This window comes from Petromyzon marinus, chromosome 22 (assembly GCF_048934315.1).
Source record: "Petromyzon marinus isolate PM22_M1 ecotype Great Lakes invasive population chromosome 22, UKy_Petmar_22M1.pri1.0, whole genome shotgun sequence".
Classification (NCBI taxonomy): domain Eukaryota; kingdom Metazoa; phylum Chordata; class Hyperoartia; order Petromyzontiformes; family Petromyzontidae; genus Petromyzon; species Petromyzon marinus.
This window is the reverse complement of record NC_133688.1, coordinates 12568500-12580712: the sequence shown is the minus strand read 5'-3', so window position 1 is coordinate 12580712 and position 12213 is coordinate 12568500. Positions and strand designations below refer to the sequence as shown.

General features: G+C 48.8%; 1 protein-coding gene across 1 annotated transcript; it reads right to left on the bottom strand.

The window, feature by feature from the left end:
- Window positions 1–2358: 2358 nt before the first annotated feature.
- LOC116945001 (transcriptional activator protein Pur-alpha-like) lies at window positions 2359–8162 on the bottom strand. The gene has a single exon (XM_032959026.2). The coding sequence runs from the start codon at window positions 8143–8145 to the stop codon at window positions 7180–7182; it is 966 nt and encodes a 321-aa protein (XP_032814917.2). The 5' UTR covers window positions 8146–8162; the 3' UTR covers window positions 2359–7179.
- Between the last annotated feature and the right edge of the window lie 4051 nt (window positions 8163–12213).

Sequence of the window (12213 nt, the reverse complement as noted above, 5' to 3'; positions counted from 1 at the left end):
GTCGTGGGAATCAAATTTGAAATGTTCCAGTGAAGGGCGCACTGACCGTGATGTCTGGCCCTCGCAGACATCACGGTGGACTATAGAGGATATGTTAAAGACTCCTCTGCAGCGCATGAGAGCGTCCTGTGTTGACATCACGGGGACAAGCTGTACACAAGTTGGTGCACTGATCTGTGAAGACGTCAGTTCAGGTCATTTGCATGAACAGACTACATGTACAATTATCCATGTACACTGCGGTGTTAATATTCACAATAAAAAACTGTAAATCAGACGATGGCCAAACTTAAAAAAATTATTTAATACACAGTAGGTAACACACGTATATGGGTAATGTGTAATCACCAAATATGACCACGAATGCACTACAAGGATGTACATGATCAAAGTAGAATATACTTTCATTCCATTACTAGTCTATTGTGTACATGTTCTGTTTATAAATAGTAATTCGTTGTAGCCTGGTGGAAGTTTCCCCTGGCCAGATATATACGATAATCTCGGCAGAGAGAGGCCACCTCTCATGGTATACGTGGACTAAATAGTAAACATAGCTCGGATGGTTCAGCCCATGTCACGACAAAATGCAGTCGAATGCCTCGTCTATGTTTTTACTAGGCATTTCGACCGCGGAACAGAGAGAACCCGACGCAAAAATTAGCACGCACGGGATGGCGCCACAAGTCTCAAACGCCAGCCCAGCAATTTATTCCCGGCCGCTATCCTTCAACGAGCACCGCAGCGGCTTGCGATGCAAGAAAGCCCCAACCCCGAGTTGGATGACTTCTTGAAACTTAACCCGGGAAGTAAACGCTGCTCGGCGCGAGCCTCGATGTACATCGGCACCAATCATGCAGTGGCAAACGATGCTCGCATTGCCTTTGTGAGGATCCACAATGCCCCTTACGTACCCAAGAAAGCTTCGCCAAGACTCGAGACTTTTCCAGGGGGGGGAGTTTCTGCATCGGAACTTTCGATAAATACTGGTTAACGGGCGTTTTGCTTCACGTGGAAGGAAATCAGAGCAACCGGAGAATACCTACACAGTTGAGGGAGTGATGCTGAGCACAGCCATCTCCTGGACACTACAACATCTGCCAAGCCCTGGTGATCACCCATCCATGTACTAACCAGGCTCAAGTCTGCTTAGCTTCCAAGATCTGAATAAATGAAGTGCATTTACAGCAATTTGGTACGACGCTGCATTTCATGACTGCGGTGCCTGGGAACAACAACACGGAGCGATTGTGAACATCTCTCAACAATATGCAAATCCACTGCTGGATAAAGGCCGCCCGTATGTTGGTCATAGGTACTATATTTAACACGGAGGCTTTCGCGACCAATATTATCCGTAATAGTTTATGGGTTAGATCGCATAAATATAAATGTCGTTAAACCCGCCAGCACCCGACACAGTCAATCGGTACGGGTTGTCACGTAAACAGAACGTGGCAATTCGTTACGAGTTCAGCAGTGTGTTGTAGAGTAAAATCCACAACATTGTCAATTCTAAGGTACCGTATTGTTGGACCGTACTGCACCATAATAGTGAGTGCGGCTTGGTAAAGTTGGCGGGCGTGCGCCATTGCTGGGAACTGAACTTAGGTCACTGGAATTTGTAGCGCAGCGTGCGAACCGCTGTGCCACCGTTCCTCCTCAACGAGCTACTCCCACGTGAACATAGCGTACGGGAGGCATGCACGTTGTTTACGTATTGCACACAGCGGGCAGACTGCACGAAAAAGAACTAAGTGACACATGTTAACGCACAGCGGGAGTCAACCTACGGTGACTGGCCCTCATCTTTGGAATGTGGAATTTCCACTGCTGACTCAGGGCTATCAATGGAGAAAATGCCATGCCAACGCACTTCGTCGGGAAGAGACTATTGTATACGCATATGTAAACCGTTAAATCTGTTGTGCAATAGCACTTATTTTAATGTAATATCCTGAGCGACCCCCTCCTGGGGGTCTTCCAATTCAGCGAGGCTTCCTTGGATAATATACTGTACAGCAAGCATATATATTTGGTACACCTCGTTGTAGATTTTGCATACATGTGCGTCTTGTAAGGGAAATAAAAGACCGCTTTGGCACTTCCACAGGGTCACAGCGAGACCCACTTGAGGCTGTAATCGCTCGTGTGTGCGCACTCACGTCCAGGGCCTGTGAACCACGGTCAAACCTGGACGCACCCGCCCTGCCCCTGGCTGGGACACACACCGAGCCCTTGCGGAGGCTCATATAGCTGAAAACGTTGGGCCCTTCTCACCGCTGTGCTCCCTTTGCCAGCATACACCGGTTCCGTACGCTCTCCCTGACTCAAACAAAAAGCGGCAAGACACTAACATTGGTTATCAGTGCAGTGTATTTTTTTTGTATCTTTGCAAAGACTGGCCAAACGTCTGTAAGTCGTAAAAACACAATATTTACGATACATGCAGAAGTCCTTGATGCAAGTATGCATGTACATACGATATCTTATGCCAACATTGAACAATGGGGTCAGCGGACAAAACCAACTGCAGAGGACATCGACAGAAGCACCAACATCCTGCAAGAAAGCAATTGTCATTACGGTTGACTTCAAAAAGTATTTACCGATGAAAAGGCTCCATGGCTTATCGTTTAAAACAAAAAAAACTAGCAGATAAGGTGCACTGGTTTTTTGTTGCAGCAGAGGTTTACCAAGGTTTGAGACAGACATTTTCTTTAGATTGCATTCGTGCTTTTTGAGTTAGCCCTTTGGTTCTAAAACGGCACAATTATTTTTCAGAACCAGAAATCAATGACACCAGTGTGAGCATAATCACACTGGGCTTCACCAGCAGTCAGGCTTAGGTCAATCCATTTTCCCATACCTAGTTTTACATGACGAGTAGAAGAAATTTAATCGGGAATTAACTTCAAGATTAATAGCATCTTATGACGAATCTCATACGCCATCGCCGGCCGGAAATTTGTCTGTGAGGATCCAAGTTATAGTTTAGTTTTTTTTCAATTAAACCGCTATCAGCCTTGTAAATATTTGACAAAATATGCCAACACTCTTGACCTGAGGAACAGGGAAAGAGAATGGAGTCGTTGGCTCCAAGCTATTTCCTGCTGAATACACGATACAGGAATGCAACGCGCTGATTTCATTACTGAAAATGTTTTAGCGACTGTAAATTAACGAGGGTTTAAAGTCCCCGTTACAAATGAAGGGGGTCACAATGAATGGCACATTAAAGTCATTAAAATTGCGTCACTTCCAATGAAATATCACTACCAGGGTATGAAAACAGGTCAGTAATTTTTCTGCGAGGATTTCAATATTCGTATAAAACACATGTCATTTTTCCCTCTCTGGATCTTTAATCATGCGAATCAATGAAATAATTTATTACCATTTTCCAATTCAAAATCACTTCTGCTCGCCATTATTTGTCTTCATCCGAGACAAATATAAAAACTGTGATCATGTCAAGGTTTCTTTTCTTCCAAAAAGTGCCAAGGGTACAACAAATTGTGTGGGTTTCACCAGTGCACGAAACACACATTCAACAACTTTAACTCAAAGCATCGACAGTTTTAACAAGCGTTGGAAAAGAAGATTTGGGTTAAACCACGAAAATGCTGTACAGTACTGATTATAATCTCCCCCTTTTTATTTTGCTTAGATCACACACAGGCACGTCCAGCTTGCGTTGAAAACTGCAGAAGGTGCATGCGCCTCACACAGACCGATGACGAAAATAGGGTTTGGTGTGTATTCTTTTTTAATAAAAAATAGCAGCATATAATCAGAACTTTCTTTCCACTGCTGCCTTCTCCATGGGCCTTTCAGGATTACAAGAATCACAATAATGGACTAGATTATGAAACCACCTTTTATATACTTTGTTTTTTTAAGCTTTTTTTTTTGTTTAATGGTCACACACCTGTACGCACACAAGATCACCCCACGGTAACACAAAGGTCGGGGATGCAATGCACTCTCATCATCAATCAGCCGTACAAATTTTCAAACGAAACAATCGAAATGAAAAAAAAACCGCAGAAAACCACCTTCTACTTACTCAATGCAACCAAAAAGCAGTACAGCAAAATGCAACCTCTCCCAGGGACAGTCTACAACCAGGGGGTGGGCGTTATATGCAGTCGTTGCCATCTGCACCACCAAAGCAATGCCCCCCCCCCACCTCCCCAAAAAAAAAAAGGCCACTTGAAGCTTTGCCAAAGCCATCCGTGGTCCCTGTCAGCCGTTTTAATGCAAACATATTTAGCACCATGGTTGTATTATATTATAACACAGTGGCAAGCCGAATCGGCGTCAATGCACGAGACAAGCTGATCGCCCCCTGCTTATTAATCGATTGCAGCCCGAGTCTGGTCCAGTTAACTGTCAAGGAGAGAAAAAAATAACCCCCCCCTCATAATCATAATAACAACCCAGTAGTGCACTCCTAACTTGTGATGGGTTCAACAAAAACAATTATATTGCATCTCTTTTCACTCGTGACACAACTGGGATGTGCACCTCGCGGGGAAAAAATAACATCTAAATGACCGTAACCAATTTGTTTTGTATCCGTTGATAAATGCACCTTTTTTTCCTCTCTCTCTACGGATGTGGGAAATGTGTTGTGTTCATCACCGTTGCTTTTTGGACAGATGGGGTTAACTGTGCATTGTGGTACGACTGTCATAGAGCATCCACCCCATCCAAATCATAACCTACGGTCAACGAAAGCCTCGGCGTATTCAAGGTTATTTTGCATTTAAATTTAGACCGTGGACTGCAATTATAATTTTTTGTGTTTTTTTTTAATGCAAAACTAAAAATAGTTTCAAACTTTTATGCAATATTTTTTTTAAAATATTCCTCAAATCTCTGTTGTGCTACATTCCAAAAGGAAAAAAGCCTCAATTGTAGACTTCATTACACATATAATTATGTATATAATCTCATGTTCTCTTTTCATCTGCAAATATTCAATTGCTCTTACATTTACAGTACAAAATTTTATTTTAGGGAAATAAAACGCTTAGTACAAGAAATGTTATATTTCTTTTTTGTCAAGTAGGAAAAACACAGTTCTTATCAACGTCTTACTTAAGTATATAGCAGCTGTTACCGATGCGTGTGGCTTGCTAGACAGCGGAGCTAGAGACCAGAGGTGGATACACATTTTGCAATGACCTATTTTTGTTGTTGTATATATTTCAACTGATTTAAATGCAGATGGATGGGTGGGTTACAGCTCTACGAGTGGTTTTCGTCAAATTCGTTGCTGCTGGCTGTTGAGAGTTGTAGTTTTACCTATCAATTGAATAGTCTAAGTCTGGAACAGTTCAAGTGCCGGCATTTTTTTGTGTAATTTTTCGTTTTTTTATATTTTTTTTGTTATTTCCTTAATATATTTTTTTTCTTTAATAAACTCAAGTGATGACGGATCTGCTAGGCTAAACAGTCCCGGGGCAAAGAGGGGCCTGGGGGAAGGGAAAGTATAGGTGCCTTGGGGGTGTTGGGTAGGTTAAGTAACGGGGCCTTTAGGGGGAAAAAAAGCCTCTCCACTGGGAGAGAGAGGTAGGGAGCGTGGGTTGAGGAAAAAGGCCAAAGTTGACTTCTAATTCAGCCAAATACTTATTCCAACAAGAGGTCACAAGCCGGCGTCTTAGCGGAGGACAAAATTGGCTACATTTGGAGCCCCAAGGGTTAAATTTGGACCTTTTTGACTCTCCGAATATGTAGCAGCAGATTCGGCCTCCTGTTCTGCAAGCGAAGGTTGAGGTGCCAAATAAGAAGCCAGCTTTCGTGCCTCGCATGAGAATAAGGTTTGGTGGCGGACTTAAGGAGCCAACTGCAGTCTTGTCCAAGGCGGCCGAATAAAAAGCCAAATTGGCCTCTCATTCGCACAAGGTGGTAACGGCAGCCTAATACGAAGCCAACTTCGGCTTCTTAGACTCGAATAAGGTGGCCGACTACAAAGCCATCTTCGGCCTCAAGGTTAAGGGCAGGGGAAAGTGAGAGTCTCGGAGAGAAAGTGAGAGCTATTGGGAAAGTTGTAGTGGTGTAAAGGGGTGTCGCGGTTGAGCAGGGCGGATATGGGACTAAATATTGAGGTGGATTACAGGTGACGAGGGAAGTGAGAGAATTAGGCACGCTCGTTGTCGAAGTGTGCCCACGGTGTTACAAGCAGGGAGACACGCACTCGTAATACAGTATTGAGAGGTTGGGTGCCATCGACGAGAGGGGTGAGAAAGTGACAACCTTACCAGAGTGAATCGGGGTGATACAAGCGGGCAGAATGACACAGACACGCGATGTTGGAAACGTGTGCTGGAGTTTAGCGTTAGCAGCATTTTATGTTGTGGCTATGCGAATTGCTGGGGGCAGCGAGTTGGGTAGGCGATTAGATTGTGTGGGTGAGTTTGGAGTTATGCTGGATGGGTAGATTTCGAGTGGGGTTGGGTGAGCATTAAGTTCAAAGGGCATGGGCAGGTTTCGTTAGATGTTTTGAATTTGTCTGGAGATGGGTGGGTTTGGTTTTGTATGTATTTAGAGTGGAATGACAAGGTGGGTTTAGAATGGGAAAGAGCCCAACACGTTTAGAGTCGAGCGTGTTTACAGTGGGAAAAAGCTGTGTAGGGGTCGGGTTTTATGGATTTTGAGCGGGAGGTAACCTTAGACGCGTTCGTGATTTGTGGGATTATAGTGTCTGCGAGTTGGATGGAATTCTGGAGAGGTGGTGTTAAGAGTGGGAAGGAGCTGGGGGAGGGGTTAGTGGAAAGAAACTAGTACTTAGCACGAGGTCAGTTTCGAGTGGGAGGAAACTTGGTGAGTGTAAGATCGCATGAGATTAAGAGCGTGAAGGGGTTGGGTTAGGGTTTAGCGTGAGGTGGGTTTCGATCTGGAACTGGGTAGGTTTACAGTAGGACGAGTTTAGTAGAGTGCGAGTTTAATTGATTAACGATAGAGCCGGGTATATCTGCTTAAGTAGGTGGAGTTGACAATCGCGAGGGTGGTGGTGAACTCAGAGTGGGTGTACACGTCTGGGTGGCGGCTTTAAACTTCGGCGTGAACCAGGAGTGAGGCTGAGGGAGGTGGTGGTGGAGGAGACTGAGGGCGAGGTGGTGGCGGAAAGTGGGGACGAGACAAGGGAGGCAGGGCACGGTCACCACCGAGTCAATCCTCCTCTCCATCATCATCGCCTGCCTCCTCCTCTTCCTCCTGGGGCAGATGCTCGGCTCTCTTCTCGCGCTGCTTGTCGTGGATTTTGCGCATCTCGTCGGCGTAGCGGCTGAACGTGGCGCCGAACTTGGCCCACGCCTTGAGGGGCACCGTGATGGAGTTGCGGTAGCTGGGCTTCACCTCGCTCACCCGCATGAACACGCCGTACTTGTTGGAGCCCACGTCGAAGAAGAAGCGTTTGTTGTCCACCGTCACCGCCGTGCCCTCGGGCAGCTCCGCCAGCTCCTCGTCCACGCCGAAGTCGTCGATGAGCTTGGCGAGCGCGTCTCGGAACTCGATCATCCCCTGCGCCGGCAGGGCGATGGTCTGCCCCTGGGCCCCGAGACCGGGGCCCCGGCTCACGGTCTGACGGACGCGCAGGAAACGGCCGCGCTGGTTCTCCTTGAGGTCCATGTAGTACTTTCTGTTCTCGCGCACCAGGAACTCGCTCTTGAGTGCGCGGCGTGGCTCGTCCGGCTGCTGCTGCTGCAGCTGCTGCTGCTGGTGGTGGTGATGGTGGAGCGAGTCGCCTCCGATGCCGCTGCCGCCGCCGCCGCCGCCACCGCTTCCTCCTCCACCCATGCCAGAGCTGGGCCCGAGCTGCGCGTAGTGCTCGATGAAGTCGCCCAGGTAGTCTCGGAACTCGACGGCCACGGACATGGAGAGCGTGAGGCGGCTCTTGCTGCCGCCCGCGCCAACCTCGGCGATCTTGAGGAAGCGGCCCTTGGCGTTCTGCTTCACGTCCAGGTAGAAGCGCTTGTTCTGGATGTCGACGCGCTTTGACGCCAGCTCCTGCGTCTCCTGCTGCTGCTGCTGCATCATCATGCCGCCTCCCGACGAGGACGCGGCGCCCGCGCCGGCAACAAGGCCGCCGCCCGTCGCCCCCTGCTCGCTGCCACTGTCCCTGTCCGCCATCATCATTGCCTTCTTCCCAAGCCCCTCCCCTCGCAACCCCCCCTCCCCGCTGCCCCCCCTCCCGAGCCCCGCCCCTCAGACAACTCCGTGTCACTCGGCTCACGATTGGTCGACGGCGCCGCGAGCTCGGCGGCTGGACCAATGGCCGTTGAGCTTTCAAAGGGGCGCGTGACGGTTTGGCGGAGGGGCGGAGACGAACCCCGGGGGGGGTGGGAAGGGGAGGGGCTTTTTTTACCCCCCCTCCCCGCGGACTCTCAACTCGCTTAAAACGACGAATCGGTGCGACGGTTAGTGCCGACGTGTATAGACGACGCTTCCCATTGGTCGGTGGCACCGCGTTTGGGTGACGTCGGAACGGTTCGGAACCAATCGTAGCACGCGGCTTTGAGAGCGAGGCGCCACTTTTTTTTATTTCTCTCCACACCGGCCAACCCCTCCCCCTCAACCACAAGGACCCCAATAGGGGGCGGGCGCCTTTACATAACGCAACTTACAATTGGCCGGAGCAGGCACGCGCGGTCGTGACGTAAGGCCCGCAACACGACACCAATCACGAGAGGCGATGTTGGCGACGTCATCCCCCCCCCTTCATAACCCATCCCCCCGTGCTTCAAGATACACCCGCTGCGATTGGTCCAATTAGGTTACCGTTTGACGTCACGCCGGGGGGGGGGGTGGCGGGGGGGGGCTGTATGTGTGGGGGGATAAGTTTCGTCCAATCAGAGCGAGGCTTTTGCAACCGGAGCCGGAGAATCGAAGCGGCGGGAGGCGGGGCATTGAAATTTGCTCAGCGGTGGATGAGGAATAGCTCCCCCCCCCCCTCGCGTCACGTGGGTTGTTAGCGCCCCGCCCCCATCGCCCCCCACCCCTCCCTTTCAATATGTAAATGAGGCGAAGCGCACGCGTGCGTTGTGGGAAGTGCAATGAGAAGCTCCGCGGGGGTCACGTGACGTCTGCTCCGGCGGGTCAGAGCCTCATTTGCATACGAGACTGCAGTGACCGAGGCAACCCCTCCCCCTCTCTCTCCCATCTTCTCTCGCTGCTATGCACTTAACAAGGGCATTGCAATGCAAAAGCTGCATTGCAATTGCTGGACGGTGGATTTGACTCCTTCGCCTTTCGTATGGCTGATGTAGACGCAGAGCGACAAACGGCAATTTGACATTTCGGGCGGTCTAGGCCGGATGGTAACCGCGTTGAGGGAGGGTTAGCGGAGTTGTCATCGTCGCTTGTGATGTCTCCTTCGTATTTGTGGATCGGGGCATTACGTCGTTACTTTGTGTGCTGTATGGTCTGTTCGGACCGACTGGACTGACCCACGAGGTGCAATGACTCAACGCAGCTTACAAGTCTGGACCGTCACCTGATGAAGCTAGTTGTAATTACTTGGCGAAACGCCGTTCTCGGATTGTAAATGTTGTGGCTTTGCTCTCCCAACACACCGGTGTTGCTGTACTAGTATGCGAATTGGCACGTTCTGTTTACGTGATAAACCTTACTAATTGGCTGTGTGGTGGTGGCGGGTTTAACGACATTTACTCGATCTAACCCCAATAAACCTGTACTATGGAGCTTACCTACCACTTGACTTTGAAAAGTTGCTTTTGTTTCTGTAATCTCTGCGACACCTTTGACTCCTGTCAGCGGCATTTTCAGTTCTTAGCAACAAGAGGTCATTTGAGGTCACGTCTAAGGGTAGTGCGAAAAATCAGTGGCATTGGTACCTTGATACGCCTTGACTTCGCCAACCCGCACTACACGACCAGCAGCGTTGCGCGCTGAGCTGTGTTCAAATCGGTGTAGGGGGCTCTCATCCAGCAGTGGATTTCAAGGAAGGCCAGGGTCACAAGCCAACTCTGGTACAGCAAAGAAAGGAGTTACGTTAGCAGCAATCCGATATAAATACATGTATAGTGGATTCAACTGAGTGGCAGATGTACTTCTTGGAGGCAACACATTTATTAACACCAACACATAACACAAAGGGGTTACTGCCCTTTAACCAGATAACCTATGGTGGTGGACCACTAGGCTAACTACGCTAGTTACTGGGAGTAGCTGCAACGGACAGGACCCTAGCTGGGGTCCTCATCCACGTGTTGGTGACTTCTTCTTGGACGTAGATCGGAGATCTTCAGATGACGATAGCAACGCTGAACCTCGGTCCCTGTGCAGACCCCGGTTTATATGCTGCTGGGTCGTGGCTGGGCCCCTGCCTTTGGCCACGACCACCTTCGAGAAACCTCTTGTCGTTTCTCGACCCTTCCCGTAGGATCTTACCCTGACACGTGACCACCCCCAAGGCCCCACCTTGGGGCCCTTGTGTACATCTTACTGGTCACGTGCCTTCCAGGATCAATCAGAGTGCCATGGCCTAGGGCAGGGGTGGGGAACCTTCTTTCTGCCAAGGGCCATTTGGATATTTATAACATCATTCGCGGGCCATACAAAATTATCAACTTAAAAAGTTAGCCTGTTATATTTGGCCAAACATTTAATTAACTCACCCCTAATGTGATGGCTGGAACTGCTTCTCTTTGGTGAGGAGTGTGATGATGTTAGCTGGTATTGACGATGTCGCTACTCGCAACTGCTTTTCCAGATTTGCTCCTAGATTTATTGAATTTCGAGTCCCGCCTGCGGTTGCCTTGGCAGGGCCAGATCAAATGATTTCGCGGGCCTCACACGGCCCGCGGGCCGGACGTTCCCCACCCCTGGCCTAGGGTAACCTCATCCCATGGCTGACACTCTCACACTCCCTCCTGTAGGAGTCAGCACTGCACGCCACGCGTGGTGCCACTGCGTTATCCCAGCGCTCACGGTGCCCCCTCTAGGGCTGGTACCACACCCACCTACGGGGTGTCCACGATGACAATGCATCGCATGCCGTGCCTCGCTCGAGCCGGCATTTCACAGTGACATACACGATGTCGCTACATACGTGACGTCCGCGATGTGAGTACATCGCACGCCGTGCCCCTCCAGGGCCGGCACCACACAGTGACAATAAAACACTTTTATAACTGACAGTTGCTTTAAAACCACTTGAGTCCTTCAAAGGTGCAGCCATGCATTTACTACTACAGTTCCCCAAGAATGTCTGTGTGCAACGCGCGTGACGTCACTCCACGTCGACCAGCCCCCCTCATTAATAATCATGCGCAGGTGACGTCCTCGAACTGGACACCCCCCCGCCATTAATAATAATTAGCAAGTGACGTCACTCCACATGGGGGGTGGGGCGAGGCGCCTCCTCCCCCCTCCTGTGCGTCAACTTTCAACCCTCACTACAAAGGCAGAACCCTCACGTCACGTGATCTCCGTAATGCTATTGAGACATCGAAGTAATAAGGACGTCATGATGAACAATGGATTATAACCTTAAAATTGAATAAGTCTGTGTCACCGCTGCCTTACAAATTGCACACGAATGGATGCAATGAATATCACGTCGTGGTCTGTTTTTCGCTTCCTTGGACGGACAAAAGGCTAATTTAATAAATAACAGTTAATAACGTACAGCCTCAGAAATGGGTATGGCAAAGTGAGAAAAACATCAAACGTCAGTGAAGAAGCGCTCAATATTAAATGTAAGCCAACAAAATTGGATGAATGTACAAATTTAAATTTTGATACGTTTTAAAATGAGGTACAATATAACTCAAGATCACTTGCACCCAAATGTATACTGCACTGTGCTGGGAAATCCAATAACCCATTCAAATATGGTAAGAAATAGTTTTTAAATGAAAAAATCTTCCAATTACATTTGCTATTTATTAACAATTAGCACAGGCAGCTAGTGGTGCGCCCTAATCTCGCTTTATGTACTTTTAATTAATAAACGTATTAAAAAATATTTATTTGGGATGACCTTGAGTATGATGATGGATGGGTGTGTTGGCTCTGGGTGGCCCACACTGAGCGTAGCTGTGGCACGTGGGGTGTGCGCTTTTACATGACACCCTCTGGCCACTTTTAGAATCAGCTGATTGAAAAGGATGGAAATTCACCAGCAATGGCCATCTGAGCCTTCAGATCGATTACCAAAGGCTGTCGCCTGCAAGCTTAAAC

Coding starts and splice junctions, on each gene's coding strand:
- LOC116945001 (XM_032959026.2), bottom strand. CDS start 8,145: ATGATGATGGCGGACAGGGACAGTGGCAGCGAGCAGGGGGCGACGGGC.